At 39.3% G+C, this 22,318-nt stretch overlaps 2 protein-coding genes across 4 annotated transcripts in view; one reads left to right on the top strand and one right to left on the bottom strand.

Moving 5' to 3' along the window:
- The window catches only part of brat1 (BRCA1-associated ATM activator 1), a 507,632-nt gene that overhangs the window by 58,358 nt on the left and 426,956 nt on the right, over nt 1-22,318 (top strand). The gene's annotated exons all lie outside the window — the stretch shown is intronic.
- Nucleotides 1-22,318, bottom strand: part of LOC133441855 (protein sidekick-1-like) — a 383,972-nt gene that overhangs the window by 178,337 nt on the left and 183,317 nt on the right. For all 3 annotated transcript variants that reach the window (XM_061719569.1, XM_061719580.1, XM_061719588.1), the window contains exon 4: nt 20,699-20,846. In XM_061719569.1, the coding sequence (XP_061575553.1) occupies nt 20,699-20,846 (148 nt within the window). The remainder of the gene's footprint in view (nt 1-20,698; nt 20,847-22,318) is intronic.

The raw sequence follows: 22,318 nt of genomic DNA, 5'->3' as shown, positions 1-22,318 counted from the left end.
TAGTTTACATTGAGTTTAGATTTTCAAGGTTGTTTTTTCAGCTTGCCCCCCCCTGCTAGCTTGAGTTGTGGTATTTTCTTTTTCGAAGTAATTGGTAACTACAAAACTCAGAGCATGGACTCGTCTGCATTTAAAGAGAAGCAAGAAAGGTTCTGTAAAATATGCATCAGTATATGATGCAAAACCTTTATTTATGAATGGAAAAACTTTTATCCACACAATTGTTGGTGACACATCGATAGAGAAGACAAAAGTTACGACAAGACAAAATCTTTCATTAGCTAAAGTGGCCTATTTTAGACTTGTTTTGTTTTTGTTTTTACAATACTTTTTTTCTTTATAAGGACATTCATTATTGGTATAGGTATAGGTAATACTTGTATAGCTCAATTTTTGCCTTTCGATTCAGAAATAAAGTTCTTTCTTCTCCAACTTTGTTAGACTATTTGTTAGATGGTTCGGCTTGAAAGCACAGTGACTCAATGAAAAAATAAAGTGGTACTTTGGTATTTTTCAAGACAAAGTCTGAAACATGATTAAATTGGGCACAGAGAGAAGCCTGACGTCTAAAATACAAAAAGCTACAATAAGGTAGCAGGGGAGAGTGGGTAAGAACCGAGAACAAATAAGCTATGACTGAAAATGTTACCTTTACCAGGTTACCTTTTGCTAACAGTGTGTGCGGCTGAAGTATTGTTTTGTTATATTTACTTGACATTGCTTCATAGTTCAGACCGACCCTTTGAAAATGCCAAATAGCTTTTGATTAAAAAGCTATTACTATTTCACTTTTGCTGCTTTGTAGTGAGACTAGGATGTAGGTGAAAGAAAACTTGGAGAGCTGGGGATGTGTGCTGAAATGAAGAAAAATCAAGGTCAGTTGCAGCAAGACAGACTCCAAATACGTAAATGAAAGAGAAGCAGCCATAACTGTGAGGTGCAGAGGTTAAGAGGGTGCAAGAGTTTAAATAGTTCTGGTAAACTGTGCAGAGCATAGGGGGGAAAAGAGCAAAAGAAGTGAGTGCAGGCTGGGTTGTGTGGTTTTACAAGACCGTAGTGACCGTCGTGAGATCACCTTCTATATGGCATAGAGACTATGGCACTGACAATGTTGTGAAGATTTTCTTTGGAGTTATGAGAGTGGATAGGGTTAAGAACAAGCAGCCCAGTGAAATAGCTGGGGTTAAATGTTTTCGAGATTAAAGAGAGGCTGGACTGAGGTGGTTTGGGCACATGAAGAGGAGTTATACTGTACATAGAAATACCACATTTGTTTATTGTTTATTTGTTTATTGTTTATTTTTTAATACCAAAGAGCGAAATTACCGGAGTCAAATTCCTTGTTGGACAATGTTCGAACCTGGCCAATAAAGCTGATTCTGATTCTGATTCTGATTCTGAGGAGCCAAAGTGAATACACTGCTAGAAGAATGCTGGAGATGGAACTGTTAGGAGGAGAAAAGGGAAAAGACCAAAGAAGAGATTTCTAGATGTGGAGGAGGAGGATGCAGCTGGTTGGTGTGACAGAGGAACAGGCAGAAGAAGACTTATTTCACAACAATTATATAAAACAAATACACCATCAAACTGAAACTAAATTGTCAGGAACAGGTGCAGTTTTTAGTGTTAAGTGGAGTTACGATAGTTTTTTTTAAATACAACTAAAATTTACAATGCAAAACTAACTGAAACATGTAAGATTCACTTTCACTTTCTAAATGAATTTTCTATTTCTAATTTTTGTTCTGTATGGCACTGGTGATAGGATTCTCTCATCCTAGATTTTTTTGATTATCTGTCAATACTTTAAAAAACTAAGACTAAAATTAAACTAAAACCAACTGATGCGGTTGTCAAACTAACTAAAAATAAACTGAAATACTCAAACAAACGGAAAAATGAAATAAAAATAAAACTATATAAAAATTCAAAACTATTATACTAACTCAGATTTTTCTTTTAATCCAGTTGAAACTGGGTTATGACCTGACTTGATAAATACCAAACCTGCAAAATTGTCTGCATTCAATCATCATTCCATCTTGGTGCTATTGAGGGGTCTTACAACTTAATAGCGCCAACAATATTTGGTTCACACAGTAAAATCTTAAAAGACACTGCAAGTCTCACATCTGGTACTGCAGTCCCTTATGATTGCAAGGTGGTGCTGCAGCATCCAGTGACTGCGCTCTCATAGGCAGTCCTCCTGCTAGACCCACTAAGTGTGGCCAGGCACTTGTCCCAAACCCACACTGAAACACTTAAAACATAAAATGTTGGCTTCTTTTTTCTTGTAATCAACAAAAAAGAGACAACAATGATACAAACAACTGCACATTACTGTAATAAGCATGGCAGTCAACCAAGTGAGAAGTAAAAACAGCAGAAATGCTGCTGATGTATTCAAAATGTGCATTTATTATTTAGAAGGAATGGCATTTAAAATGAAATTGGGCAATTTGGACAATAGGGGAATGATAAAAGGACAGCAGGGACTAGAAAGGCACCAACTGGATGTAAAACACCTAATACCATCACAAAGATTTTTGTCTTTGTAACAAAGACAAATCATAGTAAAGTACAGTACCGCTCTGTATCACAGTATTCTCATAAGATCAGCTGTCATGAATGCATGTAGTGGTAGGTTTCCTGCAGCATTTTTCATTGTGTGCGCCGTGCCACAACTGACATAAATATAGGCTCTCCTAATAATGTAATATACGATTACACTCATTTAAAATATAACAAAGTAAGATAAACAATCACTAATTCATACAACAGAGGCTGCATATTTAAACACTCAGAGCAGCATGAATACTGAGCATTGTGATGCATCAAGGCACATCTGATTCACCCCATAATGATATTGTGTATTTGCAACATGCCAATTAACCACAGCAAGACATTGCAAAATTTGTGAATAAAGAGAATCCTCTATTTTGAACAAGTGGCACAATTGGAAAGGAAATTATTCAGTGTTCCATTAACTTTGCTGGGATACAAAATTACTTACTCTAAAATCTACTTTATAATTAATTTTATATATTTTTAAGTCAAAACTATTCCGTTTAATTCATCTTGCTTTAATGTTTTTAATTGTATATGAGTAAGAAACATAAATACATACATATAACTAAAGTCACAAGACAAATACATGGTTTTTGGCAAAAAATAATAAATCATTAAATCTAATAATGATAATAATCCATCCATCCATCCATCCATTGTCCACCGCATTATCCGAGTCCGGGTCGCGGGGGCAGCAGTCGGAGCAGGGATCCCCAGACTTCCCTCTCCCCGGACACTTCCTCCAGCTCTTCCGGGGGGACTCCAAGGCGTTCCCAGGCCAGCCGAGCGACGTAGTCACTCCAGCGTGTCCTGGGTCTTCCTCGGGGCCTCCTCCCGGTGGGACATGCCCGGAACACCTCACGAGGGAGGCGTCCAGGGGGCATCCTATACAGGTGCCCGAGCCACCTCAGCTGGCTCCTCTCGATGTGGAGGAGCAGCGGCTCTACTCCGAGCTCCTCCCGGGTGACAGAGCTCCTCACCCTATCTCTAAGGGAGCGCCCCGCCACCCTGCGGAGGAAACTCATTTCGGCCGCTTGTATCCGGGATCCCGTTCTTTCGGTCATGACCCAGAGTTCATGACCATAGGTGAGGGTGGGAACGTAGATCGACCGGTAAACTGAGAGCTTTGCCTTTTGGCTCAGCTCCCTCTTCACCACGACGGACCGATACAATGACCGCATTACTGCGGCCGCCGCACCGATCCGCCTGTCGATCTCGCGCTCCGTTCTCCCCTCACTCGTGAACAAGACCCCAAGATACTTGAACTCCTCCACCTGAGGCAGGAACTCTCCCCCGACCTGGAGGGTGCAAGCCACCTTTTTCCGGTCGAGAACCATGGCCTCAGACTTAGAGGTGCTGATTCTCATCCCAGCTGCTTCACACTCGGCACAATTCCCGGCAGTAATGATAATAAGAATAAGAATAATATTAGAGCCTAGAAAACCCTCAACACAAATTATTCTAGGCATTTAGGCCTTTAGTGTTTACTCATTTGGGGAAAATTGTTGAAATACATACAATGCATACATACATCATTTAAAAAGCAAAATCATCATTTCATCGTTTCACACGCATAGCTGTCTTTGACAGTTTGTTTATTAAAGGACATTCATACATGTAGAAATTACAATTTGCTAACCACTTTTGTGATATCCTCACAAACTAAATGTCCAATGGAAATTTCTAGTTATAAACAATATCAACTCCCTGTTTAATCATTTTTCCATTTACAAAAATCCAGGCTATATTGCTGTTGTGACTGCATATGAGGACCATAAAGACACGGTAAACGACAGCAAAGATTGACAATGTTTTAACAGTGATAAACACTAATGTGTTTGTGAGATATTTTAAAAGGCCCCATCACTGACTTGAAAAAACATTTCCCTACCTTCTGCCCTACACGCTGTGCAGCTTTGTGATTTGTAATTAATACAGTGCCTAAATCACAGGCTTGCATCCTCGATCAACTTAACAGTTTCTTCAAAGGGTCAAACGGACACACAAGGGGAAACCTTTCCCACACACAAGGTGGTGTGTGTGTGTGTGTGGGGGGGGGGGGGGTGGTGTTGTTTTGAAGAGGGCTGCTGGACAGACTACGTTTGTTTAATGTCCTCTGGCGTGGCCTGAGGGACAGGACAGAGAGAAGGGGAAAGGAAACTGAACAGGAAAGGAAAGCAAAGTGTAGCAAGAGAGAGATGGAAACAGGAAGAGACGAGAGGAGAGAGAATGAATGCTGAGTAAACAGAGAAGGGGGACATTTCTCTCCACTCGTTTGAATCTGCAAGAGTCACTTCCTTCCTACCTCTGTTAAATCTCTCTGTCTATGTTAATCACCGACATATAGAGGGAGTTGTTCTTATGTAAAGCACACAGAAAAACATATATTGGTGCCACAATATTGGAGCACACTGTTCACAAGAGGACACTGGATAGATGATAACATTTGGTGTGTGTGTGTGTCCGTGCATGTGTGTTCAGATAGTATGTAGTCTCATTAAGTGGATGGATTTCTAGATGGATGGCTATTATCGTAATTAGCACTAATTATGTCTCCTTTCAATTAACCGTACAACTGCTGGCGACATCTCCTGCCATCTTCACATCTCATTTTCTCTGCCACAATATGATCATCTTCACATTTTAAAATAAGATATTCTAGTCTAATTATGATTAATTTGACTATTTGAATTAATATAAAGAGCATGACTCCCAACCCACTGATTTCTATTTCAGAATTCACTTTGTGAATGTATCTGGACGTTCTTTTTGTCATGGGTCTGAAGCCTACGAGACTCAACCTCCTGAGACCCAGTGCAATTTTTTTTCTTGTTGCTTTTGACCCTAGTTAAGAAATTAAATGTTATAACATAGACAACAAAACGTGTCACATTCACATACTGTATGTGTACAGCAGGTTCTGTTGTTTTGCAGATAAAATTATTTATTTACTACTGAAAAGAATTAGAATGCAATAGAAAGATAGACAGATTGGGCAAGTTAGCTTAACGGTATTCCACTGAGTGAACAAGCTTCATAATTTTGTCTGATTATGAACACTGAAACAGCAAATAGCAGAATCTCCTGTAAAATACCCTTTTTAAACTGACATTGAAAACGTCTAATCATTGTGACAGAAAAGCGATACAAATCCGAAATAACAAAGTTTTTGTTTTTTGCCTTGCAGGCAAAAAACTTTCCTTTTGTATTATTCTATAGAAAACACTAATACACAGCTGTACTCTTGAATCTTCAGTTTGGCACAGTGCCTGCATTGCAGCTGCATTGTCAGTGAACGCATCACCTAAACTGACCGTTTCCCTTCTAAAAATAACAAAGGTGGAGAATGCTCTGCATTACTTCTTAAAACTGGTAAAACTCTTTTGAGCACAAGCCTGAAACTGAAAAGATTGAATAAAAAGCTGCAACTTTCGCGTGACTACACAGCATGAGTGTGCCTATTTCCTCTTAAAAAAAAAAGAAAAGAAAAGAAAAGAAAAGCATATTCAAATGTATATTACAGAGCACCAATAAACTACTGTAAATGGGAAGCTCAAGTTTGGGAGGTTGATTCGTCAGCTTTTAGTGGAAGGTTGCTAGTTCAATCCCCAACTTTCCCAAAACTCCCAAAACTCCAAAACAAACTCAGGTTTCATTATGTGCAATAGTGCAAGTGGATAATGATGGAAATACAGCTAATAGTGCAATGAACACAATACAGTACTGGATGGCAATAAAGGGGGCATGCAATTGGGGGTTGTTGTCTGGGGTCCTCAGGGAGTAGAGTCCAGCAGCGAGACAACTGTTGGAAAAAAGCGGTTCCTGAAACTGCTGGAAGTAGTCCAGATGCTATATAGCATCTCTTGGTGGGCAGAAAGGCAAATAGTCAATGTGCTGGGTGACGGGAGTCTTTCCTGCTGTTGTGTGCGTTCCAGAGATAACGCTTCCTGTAAATGACCTCAAATGCAGGAAGCAAGGCTTCAGCGATGCAGGGATTTTCACCACTTTTGCAGCACCTTTTACTCCCATACCAGACTTTTAGTCCCATACCAGACTGTAGTACAGTTAGTAAGGATGCTCTGGATTGGGCAGTGCTTGAGGTTCACATGAAATGTTGAAGGAGTCCTCAGGAAGAAGGTGAGCCTTATTAACCAGGTTGGAACAGTTAGTTACCCAGGAGAGGTCCTGCAAGATGCGGGTTCCCAGAAATTTGAAGCTGGTCACACGCTCCATCGCCACACCATTGATATGGATGGGTGCATGTGTCTCAACCCTCCTTCTAAAGTCCAAGATGAGCTCTGTGATCTTCTTTGTCTCAAGCACCAGGTTATTCACGTCACACCACACAGCCAGGCAGTCCACCTCTTCCCTGTAGGCCAACTCATTGTTGATATTACTTGCAAATGACATCAGTCAGCTTCGCGTTATAAACCCAAAGAAGTTATTCTCCTCAACATTTATGTCAATCGATCTCAACCCAATAGAGCATGCTTCTTAGTTAGTGAAACCATGAATGAAGGCCGAAAGGCAAGTGAAGGTGGCTGCCTGGCAAAGCTTCTCTGGGGAGAAAAGTCAACATTCTGTGACATACATGGGCTCTAGACTTGAGGCTGTCATTAACTGCAAAGGCATTTCATCTAAGGATTAAAAACTGTCGTTATATTTACAATTACGATCAAAGTCTACAATTTGATAGTATCTTGATTGTTTTATTTTGAATAGATTGTGTCCCTGGAGCTAATTGTGTGCATTTTCACCACATCAATCCATTCAATTTAATAAAAGTGTGGTGTGCCTACACTGCTTGAAACAAATGCTATCTACCTCCTCGGATTCAGCCCACCCATACCGGAGAAAACAAGTTGTGTACGTCCACAAAACTGCCCAAGAGGCAGAAATGCAAAATAGAAAGCTGAAATAACTGTGAATGCTGGTGCTAAAAAAGCACAACTTGAAACCCTTTCTTGAATGTGAATAATCTGTGTATGCATGATTATGAGTTTTAAAATTCATGTACGGATGAAAACGTATGAATTTGATTTGGTGGCACACTGTGGTTACGTGATGAGAAATAAACTTGTGACGTGACATTGAACGCTCAAACTAAGAATCTGTGTTTTATATCACAAGAATGAAGTATAAATAATGTAAACAGTATTCACAGGACTTTAGGTCCCCGTTTAAACCACTGTCAATCAATTCATAGCTCGTCATAAGTAGCTAAAACATCAAACATCAAACATAAAATCATTTGAGTGCAACAGCAAAAAGAGCAAGCCTTTGTGAGAGACCTTAACTTCTGAGCACCTGCTTATTGATCTAGCTCTGAGATCTCGAGGATGTAATCTTTTGGATTGGATATTAACCGGTCAATCAGCATTCTGCTTTTTTTGTCCTGCTGTCCTGGGGATGCTTGCTTTTAGGGATCTAAAGATAAACTCTAGTGGAAGATGGTGAACAAACATAGAAATAAAATCCCTTGAAAAATGTGTTTATTGGGAAAAGTGCACCCATAATCTGTTTTGCATTCCCTTAATCCTCCTATTCATTTGTTTCATTGCCTCTTCTTTTCCTCTGTGGTAACAACCAGCCAGCCTTGAACAGTACCGCAAAGCCAAACCTTTATGAGTCACTCATCAGTACAATGTACAACCTTTTGCTGCCTCACACTCATCCTCACCTTGACTTTCACTCCCTCTGTTTTGTCAATAGGTTAAGAACTCTTTGAGGAGACTGACGAATGGTTGAGTGGATGGGTGGTGCTGCTGAGGTAGGGGAGTGTGGCAGGTAATTAAAAGTGTTATTAGTGGATAATTACTAGAGCTTCTGTCTTGAGAATATTCAACAACTTTGGACAAAGGACATGTTCATTCACACACACACACGCACACCGTGGCATGGGGGACATTAGTTTAGACTGGGGAGAATAATGACTCCTGGGATAATGTGAAAAACAGAAATGGAGGCACATTGAAAGAGAAAGAAGGTGAACGAGGTGAGGCAAGGACCGAAAGACGCAGATCAGAAATGGACAAAAGATAATGCACTTCAGTACGGGACACTCAAACTTGACAAACCCAATCACATACATCTCTCTATCACTCTCTTTTCTAACTCTGAAGCATGAGCCCATACAGGAACAGATGCTCTCCAGCAGAAAAAAATAGATGAGCTGAGAGTCACTTAACCCTGATCCTTCAGACTAACAGACATACAAACAACAGAACAGTATGTGTAAAAGACACCAGGTCTTACTATTCTTATTCATGCATATTTTAATGTAATATCACAACTGAGAATGGAAGCTGTTTTAGCAAATACTTTTAAATGGTTAATAGTACCAGCTATAAGCCATGCTAGCAGCTCTGATAGGCTCTAACCTTTAGCTTAAAGTTAACAGTACTGGCCTTTTAACGATACCAAAAGTTAGAACCAGGACACACGGGGAGGCGGCATTCAGTTATTATGGCCCCCGATTGTGGAACAGCCTCCCGGAGAACCTCAGAGCCGCAGAGACTGTTTTTTTTTTTTTTTTTTTTACCTTGTCTGCACACATATTAATGGTTAATACCATGCTGGTAAAAACCTAAGGCATATATATGTGCATTGTTACTATATTTAATATATATACATATATATACGCATGCATACGCATACAGGCCTGCCCCCCGGACCCGGCCCCACCCCCCCTCGGCGCCCCCCCGGCGGACACCCCAAAGGCCCCAGAGTCCCCGCAGACGCAGGGGCACGCGGCCCCCGCCCAGCGACGGCGGACCAAGGCAGCAATGCCCCCCCCCAGCGCAGACAGCCACCCCCCACCCAGGCAGAGCCGGGCCCTCCGAGCGGGACCCCCACGTCCACAGCCCAGTCCGCAGGGCCGCAGAGACTGTTGATGTTTTTAAAAAGAGGCTCAAGACCCATCTCTTTAATCAGGCTTTTAACTGATTTATTTTTATTGGATCTTACTACTCTGTTTTATATTAATCTTTAGTTTATCCTGTTTTATCCTGTTTCATGAAAGGTGCTTTATAAATAAAGTTTGATTTGAATTGATTTGATTTATAAAAATGATATGCCCATGAAATACAAGTGCTTGTGCTTAAAATCTTAGTTAAGCATGTTAGCATTTTAATGTTTACTAAAACTACAAAAACTGAAACTGTTTAGTTTTTTAGTTATGTGATATCAGACAAAAGTCCAGGAGATTTGAATTTTTAACCATTTTTTTTACCATATCTACAGTATATTTCTCTGCAAAGGCTTGAAAAAAGGCAGAAATACTTGATTGGAAAGTTGTGGGGAAGAGGTATAGCATAAATAAAGAATTAAGTTAAAATTTGAGGTTTTGGTGTGGATCTTAGCCCCTACTTCAAAATAGCAATATGATTGGCAAAGGGTATACTCCACATGTGTCCTCGTAGTTTCAATTTGTTTTAAGTGTTCACCCAAAAGATTGTGTTAAATTATTGTCTGAAACCAAAATGATGAGATTCCTATGAACTAATTTGATGTAACATAGGACATGATTGTTTTTCTTACCATCCATCCCATTGCTCTTTGGGGAGAAAAAATAATGTGTGTGTCTGTATGTGCTGGTGATAATGCCAAACCCCTCATAAAAACAAGGAAACAATAAAATTTAAAATACAAAGAAGTACGTAGAGGGAAAAGCTGGACGGCATGTTTACTTCTCGTTTCAGAGCAGCGTTTTGGCTCTCAACTAAACATTCTTGTGATGAATTCACTGATTATGCAGAGAGCCTCTTTGCAAATGAGAGCCTGGCAAATTTCAGTAAATGCTGATGATTCCCCACAAAGATCACTTCTATACAGATCTGAGAGGGCACAGACTTACCACAGTACCTCTGCTGCAGAACTGTGGTTGCAAACAAAATTAAGTTTAGGTATAAATTCACTGACACTTCTATAGTAAGTGTGCTGTATGTGATCACACAATGCATAAGTGCAGCATATGTTTAGTTTTAATACAAAAAAGCGTCAGAGGTACATGTAAAAATGCACTTGTGGGACTTGTAACAGTAAAAAAAGTCTTATGCTGATTTAACAAAGAAGATGTTTTTTTTGTTGTTTTTTTTTTAAGTAATGTAATCATCTGTATTATACTCCTTAAATTTAAGTTTTTTTTTTCTTGTTCTTAATACTGCTTCTTCTCATTCAATTCCCTCCACTCCTGCTTTTTTTCCCTTCCCCTGAGCGTGAGTCAAAGGATGTCTGGTATTTGGGAGAGTCATTAAGTACAGATCACTATTACATACAAAAAAATTCTATAATATAGAAAATGTGCAGCATTATACAAATTATGTTTTACCATATGACATGTTTATTTTATTTGCGCCTAAAGACTTTGGAAACAAATCATCTGCTTTACATCAAACTACAACAAATTGCATATGGCAGAATAGGCCACAAATATTCATAAATTGACAGCTGGCCCTTAAGTGTTGTCTTCATAATCCAATTCTTTCTGACTGCACCTTGACAATGACAAATATTACCAGCATATGCAATGAAATTAAAGGAACCCCTTGTTCCCTGTCTCTTATGTCCACATGTGATGCTCCCAAACCCCCAAGAAGTACAGTGACATCATTAAATATTGAGAAGTCATCTAATCTCTCATGCATAAGATTGCACTGGTAGAACCAATTGCCTCTGGACCTTTTTTTTCTTTATAACACCAACTCTTTTGCAAGCAGATACAATGGCTGAAATGGTTCAATACGTTTAGAAAAGGCTTTCTCTAATCATTTACACTGCAGATTTAGCTTATTAGTCATATTAACCAAATGTATTCAGGTGTGCGTTTTTTTGTTTTGTTTTTTACTTTCAGTATGCATATTTGAATCTGTTTTGTTGAAAAGGTCCAAAACAAACTATGCAATTTCCTCTAAATCAATTCAGGATTTGTCCTAATCCCTCAACACAAACCCTGACATGACCCATAATTAAATACAGTCTCAGAGCTGCAACAACAATTGCGATGGGGTCGCAGACTAATGCTACACAGAATGGCAAGGGGTAATGAAGAAATAAAAATAAATAGGTACAGAGATGCACAGAGTGCAGATTGGGGAGGTAGAATCAGCTTTCATGTTTACAAGTTTTGTGTTGTGTTTCTCTGACCTCAGACAATACGCAAAAAAGAGCTCAATATTACATCCGACTAAAAGTTAGAATAATTTATTCAATCTGACACCACAGATCTCCGCTAATTCCTGTAACTTTCGGACACCATGTGTTGAATTTAAGATAAATATTTTTTCAAAATATGAGCTTCAACACTCTAAAATACTCTAAGAAAAAACAAAAACTTTCTCACAATGTCAGTACACCCATCTGCAGAAGATGCAGGTGTAGCGCTTTACAAAGTTGTTGCAACGGACTCGGACATGTAAAGGCCACTGAGGGCCACTACTTTGTCACGTAATGCCATGGAGCAATGTCACTTCTCTGTTAATATGTCTAACCAATGTAGTTTAGGTCCAGAATTTTCTTTACACAGGAGACCCATTGGTATACTGACAAATAATTATTTTCAAATATGTTAAACCACTTTCTCTATCCCAGATATACCAACATGAAAACAACAAACAGAATCACTGTCAGGAGCTTTGGCTCAATCTTTACATTTTCTACTACTGGGTTTTACAACAACAGCTGAGCTGAAAGTCAAAGGAGGAGAAAAAACACTTTTTCCTTTGAATTGAGATCAACAATTTACGTGACAAGAAATATCATGAAAGGAATAAAAGCAATGTGAATGACATACAAAAGACAACAAAACAAAACCCTATTTATTGAGATGAAGAGAGGTAAGATATGGGCGAGGAAATGGAGGAGTTTACCGTACAGAATTTTCATTCTGTTTTTTGCCAGCGCATCAGGGGACCTAAGGAGCAATTCAATTATGGGATGGGAGGGACAGAGGGGAGAGCAGGAGGGAGCAAGCAGGAGAGGCAAATTGGAAAATATTAAATTCAGGCAGGTGCCAAAACCAAATATTCCCTGTTGCTTTATGTCCTGTCATTCATATTCCTTTTTAAAATGAATTGTAAATTGTAATTAAGAGCAACATTTCATACATTTAAAAAACATTTTTTTTCATGCTGTTCCATGTACTACCCATTTGTAAAAAAAAAGAAAAAAGGGGGGGGGGGGGGGCGGGACAACATACATACAGTATATCATAGGCACAATATCTTGGTAAGCTGAGGTTTTGGTTTATGTACTCGGGAATCAAGGTTATTTCCCAAAAAGCCAACAAACTTTAACAACTACAATTGATCATTACAAGCAATATTTGAGCTGTCAATTATAAGATCATGGCATTAGTAATTCTTAAAACAAGGCAGCAGCATGGTTCTAACAATTCTAACAAACTTGTTCAATGGTTCTGGTCATTTTAGAGACCTGCCTTGATGACACATGGCTCTAATATATAAGTATTAAATTCAGGTAGAAGTTACACCACAAATGAAGTCCATACAATGATATGTTGCCAAGAAAGACAAACTGGAAATTTCCGCCCGTTAATCAGGAAGATTGCCTTGTGGGAGAGGGTGCTTAGACAAATATAACAATCATTTAACAACTGACAGAGCTACAACGCCAAAGCCATCCATCCATCTTCTGTACCAACTTAATCCTTTGCAGGGTCACGAGGGTCTGCTGGAGCCTATCCCAGCTAATTTTCAGGTGAGAGGCCGGGGTTCACCCTGGACTGGTCGCCAGTCCATCGCAGGGCCACATATATATATACACACACAACCAGACACACTCACAACTACGGGCAATTTAGAATCATCAATTAACCTACTATGCATGTTTTTGGACTGTGGAAGGAAGCGGGAGTACCGGGAGGGAACCCACGCAAGCGCGGGGAGAACATGCAAACTTTAAATGTCAAACTTCTTCTGTTACACCACTGCGCCCGGACCTGCCTTGAACTCAGAAATGCACCTTGTGCCCTCTATTAGGTTTCCACAAAACTAATATGCTACTGCTAGAATCATATATAAAAGGTAAATAAGGAATCAGATTTTTAAATGCTGTCAAAACAAACATTAAATACATCCAAAACTGTGACGGTTTACCATAAAACAAGCTATGAAGCTTAGTTTACGTTAGAAAATCTAAATCTATAAGTTACTGTAAAATACATTGTGTGAGTGAATCAAGAAAACCTGGCTCAAGGCTTGTCTTAGTGCAGCCATATATCTTAAAATCCCACATATGTGGGCGTTTTTGTCATCCCAAAACTAACCAAATCATATAATTGTGAAAAAGTGGTATACAGTATCAAAGCTTCTGGGGGTTCAGGAGATTAAGCTCCAGACAGTACGGATTGAGATGAGCTTAAACTCTTTACTGCATACTCATTTTCATCTACTTTCTTTTTGTTTTTCTGTAGTCTTCTTCTACCTCTCTTTCTGTCACTATAATCCTCCCCTTTGGCTACCGTGAGAAACTGAGTCATTATGAGCTGCAGTGGCGCCGTTGTGGATGGAAGACCTTTCAAATGGCCGGCTGGTTTTTCAGCATGTGGTGGGATCTAAGCCTGCACATTCTTTGACTGACCATCCAAATGATGCTCTTTTTCTCTTGATCTTACTGCCTAATACACAAACATGAGTATGTGCACCTATTCACAAGCACAAACACACACAACATCTGCTCACAAAGTTCACACACCGAGAAAGTTCCTTCTGTTCAGACCTCGGCTGTGTGAGCATGTGTGAGGCAAAGTTTTATAAAGGAATTGTTCCTCATGTTAAAGTGGTGTTTGACAAATTGAAAAGTATGGATATTATGAAGCACACACCTTAGAGACATATGGAAGATTAGGCCAGGGCTGAAGAAAAAAAATTACCATAAGGCTCTGCTGTGAGACTCCTGGCCAGTGATGTCAATGCTTTCCAAGATACTCAACGGCCAGCAACAAAATCCTGAAACATTCACACATAGATCACCACTTTTCTTTGATCAATCTGTGCTTCATGTGCCCCTGACGATGGAAAAAAGGGGAACCTGTAATCCACCTCATCCCACCTTTCCTCTTGCTAGTGGGTATCACAGTCAATTCACGTCCATATGCTAAGTGCCTCAGAGCTAATTAAAAGCAGCAGCTCACTATTCTCAACCTGGTCTGCAAAATCAGAGTTAAAATACATATCAGTGTTTATAGCACCGAGATGGCAGCACTGTGCCACGGCTCTTCTTTTGCTACTGAAAACAGATTCAACATGTCAGACTTTCAGAAGCCATGTGGAAAACAGAAGATGAGCAGAAGAAAAACATTTTGTAAGGGGAGGTAGCAGGATGGAAAATGAGAGAGATGGCAGAGTAGCATGGAAATGGAACGGGCAGGGAACGAGAGCTCCATTAGATTAGAGCAGAGCGTGTGAGAAGTGACAGCTTGTAAGTTATTTTCTGGCCAGTTTTGAGAGCTGGGGAGTTTGGTAATGTTCATAGACGGGCAGGATCTCAGTGTGTCAGGGAAAGCAGAGTGTAAACGCGCATAAGGAGTGAGACTGTGTGTGTGCTGGCTATGCAGAGTGGCGTTAGGGGCAAGCACATGAACATAAATTGAGAGCAGTGGGAGAGGCAGAAAGACGGACAGCGAGATGGGGCGGGGGACTCTGGGAGCCATGCATATCGGATCAATAAACTTCATAAACGACATCATCAGCTCGGTCACCACGAAGACAGCTAACCGCCAGGCACCATCTGGCTGTGTCTCACCGGACCGCGGGATCAGCCAGCATAACCTCACACGCAAACACAAACACATCCAGACACAGTTGCACACGGTGAACTGCGCAAATATTCACTGCACTCACTCTGTCATGCATGAGCGCGCACAGAGACGCTCGAGCCAGGTAGACGCAACAGAGATTGGTCTGGAGTGGCAGATTTAGTCTGTGTGCGTGCGTGCGTTTGCATGCATACGCCACAGCAGTTAAGCAGTTTATTCAGGAACAGGACGTTTATGGGTACCGTATAACAGCATATCCTGTGGCATGATAATGACTGTAAGAGAGGCAGAGGCAGAGAAGGACGGCCAAGTGAGTGAACAAAGCAATATGAAGTGGAGAGAAATTGGATGATGTTTCTGGTGGAGACAAGAATGGGGTCTGTGAAAATGGGGTGAAAATTTGTCTTTTTTTATGCAGGTTCAGAGGAAGTGTTATGCATGAATCTTTGTTGCATGCAGGCTGCATGCAAACCTGAATATTTTGTTCTTGATTGCAGAGATTCATGTTTTTGTTCAGATCATACTAATAATTAAAGAAGCCATATTATGCTCGTCCTGAGGTTTTAATGAAATGTCTGTGACACATTTTGGTCAAAATACCACAAGGATCCGATACAAGAGCTCTGCTTTCAACCAATGTCTTTACAGCTCTATTTAAAAAATTAGTTTTAGAGGGTGGAGTCAGTCACTCAGCTCCACTATAGAGGGTGGGCCTTTTTTGAAATCGCTGTTACAAATCAACACAACCAAAATACAGTAAATGAAGAATTATGTGATGTTAGGCAGAGATAAACACTGGGAACAGATACAATTATGCTCTTATCTGAGTCTTTATGTTATGGTATCCTTCAAATTTCAATAAAAAAAACAATAGAAAGAGGTCTTTTTGAGACTCAAAGAAAGTTACATGTTAATGCAAAAATTATATCCACTGAATAAGGGGTACGTATCATCACAGGTTTATGAACCTGCCAATAGTTAACACCTGAATCATCATTATCGAGTGCTGTTGCCCACAAGAAATTATGTCACATGTTGTGTTTAACTGCTTATTACATAACATGAACAAGAATAATGACACGTATTTTAAATTTCTGCAATTACTGTTCTGGTCTATGGCGGGTTTTCTTTAGCAGAAGTATAAAAGATTAAATAAGAAGAAATTTATGTATAAAATAATGAGAGGCCACATGTCTAATATATGGTCAAAATAAAATTCCTCCTACACTATCAAGCTGTTGTGTGAAATCTTACTCCCAAAATGTCACTGACATTTCATAAAAGGAGATTCATCTCTTACAACATTTGTAGAAGCAGCTGCATATTCAGTACAAAGAAACTCAGTCCAGAATAAATAGCTGAGGAAACCCTGAATTTAATGGTTTGTTCTTATAATAAAATCCATGGACAGTGCATTTTTATCAAGGACGTTTTATCTTTTTATTTCTCACACACAGATTAATTGTTTTAAATTGAAGCACCTTTGACAATTGCTAGAACCTAAAATTTTCTTGGGTTTGATGCAACTAACTTTACAGATTTGATTTCCCTCCTTACTGCAGATATTGTCGAGCCCTGCCAGGCTGAATTGGTGCTGTTGCAGGGAAGGTATTCCAAATCTCTCTAGAGATGTGTGACTGGACTTTCACATGTCGAACTTGGTCAATAAAGAACGTTCACAGATTTGTCCTGAAGCCACTCCTAAATTTCTGCATTGTTTGTGAGTGTCTTGATGGAAGATGAAACTTTAACCCAGTCTGAGAGGGGTTTCCAGTTTTCCCTTTTATGTAAAATCGCAAATATGTCAACAAATGTAATTTATCATGTATTTAATAAAACATTAAATATTCACACTGTTGCAGAAGAAATTAAATGAATACGGTGTAATGAATGAACAAAGCTAAATGGAGTTAATAGTTTGCACACCTGGAGTCCAGGAGATGAAATTAGATAATCAAGTGTGGTTTAAAACTACTTTATCAAATGGCGCTTTTGCATTAGTATCAGTTCAGCTCGGTTCTACCCGTTTTGCGCTTTCGCACTAGGGCTGAGACGAGTAGAGCCGCTCCAAGGCGATACTTTTTTCTGTAACCATTTCAGTGAGGTTCTGAAAGCGGGCTGAGAAGGGACTATTTCTGACGTCACCACCTCCTCGCCACAGATTGGTCGGGGGGCGGGGCCGTCACCACCCTCCGCGCCTCTGATTGGTCGGGGGGCGGGGCCGTCAGACGTTTGAATCAGGAAGCGGGAGTCAGAGCGAGGCGACCCGCGGCTCGCAGCGATTTTATTATAAAGCGCAAAACGTCTGTTTGGTGATCCAACTCTGAGGTGCAGATGTTCATAAACCAGGTGGCTGTCGAGAAAAAATTTAAAAAGCGATGTAGACGGGCTGTTTTACGCTCAGCCGCTCCCGGCTCCAGCTGATTTCTCATCAGCGCCGACATGAATAAAGCGGTTGCGCAATCGAGTACGTCACAGCAGCTTCACCCAAACCTGCCCACTTCTCCCCTGGCAGTGCGAAAACACATGTGTGGAACCGTGTAAAGCCGCGCCGAGCCGTGCCGGGCTGAAGTGAGACTAGTGGAAAAGTGCCAAAAGAAGACACTGAAACAAGTGATGCTGATTAGAAACTAGTGTTTTATACCATGACTCATGAAAAGAAGATCCCTGAAAAGTAGTTGATCTACGTACATGAAGATGGATAGGTTGCGGAGTAAGTTTATAAGTATCGACATCAGTCAGTTCAAAGTTGTACAAACTGTTTGTTAAGAGAGACAGCTGATTACTGTTACTACTTTTCCTAGAAGTGGGCTTTGAGCCACGATGACTCCAAGGCTTGCAGTGTTGTTTTTGGCAGCTATTTTAGATTTACTCTTAGTCTTTTGGACGAAAAAGCTTATTAGTTTTAGTGATATATATGATTTGATATATGATATATGGTTTTAGTCTAGTTTTAGTTGACGAAAACTCAAAAAGGTTTTAGTCCAGTTTTAGTCAGTTATAGTTAAAAAAGAAAAGATTAAAAAAAAAAGTATTTTCACCAATATTTACAATAATAAAAGGTATATTCTGTTTTAGCCTAAAGCTAGCAGACTCTATGTATGATAAAGCTGCACATATAACTCGACCAGTTTAACATATCGCAACGTGATGACGGAACATAAACACACAGAGAAGACCACACCGTCACTGAATGTAAACATGGTTAAACATGCTGCTAACTTACAAAAAAAGCCAAGTGTGCTGTTCATTTAGCCACATGGGGAACAGCAACACGTCTAAATGCTATATTTTCGTCTACGTTTCAGACAGTCACTCAAACATGGGTCGATATGATAACTTATTACACTTGCAGCCCGACCAAAATCCCGTCATGTACTACAAATAGGCTCCCAGTAACACACACATAAGCTACTAAATTGATGTCAGCACAAATAAACTACAGTAACTTTAGCCTGGGTTAGCAGCGCAACCAAGCTAATTTTAGAGTGAAGTCAGTCAGTCTTTTCTTTTTGCTTGATTATATTGAAAATATGTCCATATATCATCTTTTCGTTTCCGACCACCAAGCCCCTTGCCGCAGCCATCAAAGTTCGTCATCCTACCGGACTGTGTGTGTGACAGCCGTGTTGCACAGGTGCTGCTGGCGCGATGCCAGGTGGGCGTGGCCAAACAAGGATAGGTTGCAGCAATATCGCTGATATTTTTACATTTTTGACAGACATGTCAAAGGCAGGCAGAAATGTCATGCATTTTGAACGTCTGACCCACTAACATTTTCGTCTAGTCTCGTCTCGTCAACGAAAACTCAAACACGTCTCGTCATGTTTTAGTCATGTTAAGCTCGTTATGGAGGTAGATTCGTTTCTTAATTATTCAATAAAAAAAAAGATTGCTTAAATCAAAAAATATATTTTCAATAAAAAAAAATTCCCCTCAATCAAAAAAAGCTCATTAGTGGGAGAAAGACCACAAGAGAATTTTACGAAAGGACCCAGACAAGGTTTACTGGAAAAGGAGGACCAAGGTTGTTCTTACAAAACCGACTGCTACTTGAATGTTGATCACTGGTGTTGACATGTACGGAGAGGAAAATGTGTCAAAATATATTTTGGGGTGACGTTCACATTTATACCATGAAGTGCTCTTTTCAGATATTAAACATTTTTTATTGGTACTAGCTCTCGTAACAAACTAAATACAAGTGGGCTGAGGAATAACAAGAATTTTACATGGCTAGAAAAATATGTTTGTAGAAACAAGAACTCTCTCTGCCTTGTCTTTCATGGACAGCAACGGGGATTACAGTTCAAGGAGGGTAGTAAAGTGTAGTGGTGATGCTCTGACAGTTAACACTTTTGAATACAAGCACCATCCTCAGCACCAAAATAATTGCAGTGTACTTTCATTAAGCTACTCTAAATGAAGCCTTGTTCTATAAAACATTATTCATGTTCATCTGAATGAAAAGGTCAAGTCAGCCTCCATGTTGAATGGACAAAATGAAAACACTATAATCTGACATCACAAAGCATTTCTTAACCACAAGTTTTAGGACGTCACTGTTGTTGAAGAAGTGGAAAAGTTGTTGGTCGTTCATGTGTACTGAAAGGTCGCTAAATATTTCATTCATAACCCACTGGGAAGCAGTTAGAAGTCTTAATGGTGAGTTAGTTATTTAAGAATATGATAAATAGCTAATACAATGAATGAAGGTCTCCATTTCAGTACGTCTTTTACAGCATAGAAGATTAAAAAAAGATAGAGTTAGAGTTCCTATTCTAAAATAATTTGAGCCAAGTGAAATTACAGCACGCTTTCAGACAACCTTTCACAACAGGCCTTCTTGTGCTAAAACCCTACGTAAATAATGCATATTTTGATTATGATACAAAATAATGAGACTAACGGGATATCTGTTGCAAACAAGAAGTAAAATTCAAATTGTATACATTTAAAAAGAAGCCAGACATTAGTATCAAAGAAAAGGCTTTTAAACATAGTAGCACAAGACAACTAAAGAATCTATAACTATGGTGTAGAGTAAATACAAAAGAACAGAAAAGCTATTTTTACCTTGTCTTTATAACGCCCTTAGTTAATCAAAATGAGAGAGGTCAGTTATCTATATACTGTAGGTTACTATTTATAACATCTGGCTTCCCAAAATGTAACAAAACTATGTGCATAAAGATGCTGATTAATATTCAACAGAGGGTTAAGCATAGTACAATTTATTTCTTATGTTCGTATGAGCTTGAATTTGTGAATCTGCAAAAAACACCATATAAATATGGGTGTGTGTTAGAGAGGAAGAAAGGTAGAAAAGAATGTACAGAGTTGAGAGACACTTACATCCGATTGTTGGAGATGATCTTATGTCCATCTTTGTACCACGTAACAAGGGGTCGAGGAAAGGAAGCAAGAGGAGATGGGCTCATGACGGCTGCTCTGCCTTGAGTCACAGTTCTTCTCTGCTCCTCCATAGAGAAATTCCCCAAAACTTGAAGATGACAGAAGAATGAGTGAGGATCATTATCACATAAAAACATTGTAATATAAATAATAGATCACATTTTACTTCACCGTTGGGGAAAAAAGATAAATTCTGCGTAAAACAGGTGATTTATGCCATAGTTTTCCCCGAATTTCCCCTCTGGGGATCAATGAAAGACTATCTTGTCTTAGTTACTCATGTATATCGTGATCATTTAAACATTCGCACAATACTACTAATCCAAAGTTGATTGTCCAAGATTGTATGTGCTTTGTTTGCAGTGAGCTGTTTGCTGCTAGCCTGGCCAGCAATACCATTCATTTCCAAAATATTCTCTTGTGAAATGTGTCTGGTACCCCTCCCATTCAAACCTATCACCAATACAGAGTTCAGCGACAATTGTTTGACAATTTTTTTTTTTTTTTTTTTTATAATATTTTTATCCCGGTTTTTTCCCCCATTTTACCACCCAGTGCTCCTACCTAAGTAACAGTCCTGGGCATTGCCATCCTCTACCAACCCCGGGAGGGCCCTGCACTGAGCTCAAGAAGACAATTGTTTAATACAATAGAAAATAGCTAATTTAGGATGTCTCTGTGCCGTCAACTCCCATCTCTCCCCCATTTGCACATGTTTCCTCTTCCTCTTTTGCTGTTCATACTTGTTCACTTTCTAAGTTGCCTCAGAGGTGAGCATTGCCTTATGGACTTATTATAAGCCAGTGACATAAAATTGCAAAAAGGTTTGCTCAAAGGTTACACGTTTGGTTTCATAAAACAAATGTGTGACTTCATTTATCAGAAAATTTGCATATTGTGAAAAAAATTAAATAAATAAAAAGGATTTGCCAATATTCTATACCCAGTATTTCATAAAATTTTGAATATTTTTACAGATATTTTTAGCAAAACAAGCAATAAGAAATAAATATGTATTGGAAGATGGGAAACAAACAAGGATAGAGCAGTAGGCAATACATTTACCGGGCATAAAAAGAGCATATCAGAAAGGCTGAGTCATTCAGAAGTAAATATGAGAACAATTTTACCACTGAGTCAAAGTAGCATGGGCATATAATTTAAACATCAAGATGGATTTCTTAATTTAAACAGTTTGTGGATTTTCATCATTTATAGCAGGTGTCCTTGACAACAGGGAGAAAATCATATTTTACTATGTCTTAAATGGTCCTGAAATAATGATAAAGGACTTAAGTAATGAATTAATAAAAAAAAAAACTAAAATGATCATAGAACAACAAACACTAGTTGTTTCATTATGACAATGAATGCACCATAGAACCATACATAAAAGCAAGCAAAGTTGAACTGTGGGAACCGCGAGTGAGCAGCACATTTGAAACATCAGCAAGGATTTTAAAGGGAACTGGATTGTCCTTATGTGGACTCATGTCATCTGAACTGTTGGTGTCAAAGTGAAAACACTGAATAACTGAAAATGTATTTCATATTTTTAAA

The sequence above is a fragment of the Cololabis saira genome, chromosome 1 (assembly GCF_033807715.1).
Source record: "Cololabis saira isolate AMF1-May2022 chromosome 1, fColSai1.1, whole genome shotgun sequence".
Lineage (NCBI taxonomy): Eukaryota > Metazoa > Chordata > Actinopteri > Beloniformes > Belonidae > Cololabis > Cololabis saira.
The sequence above is the reverse complement of the archived record's forward strand: the minus strand, read 5'-3'. Positions and strand labels throughout refer to the sequence as shown.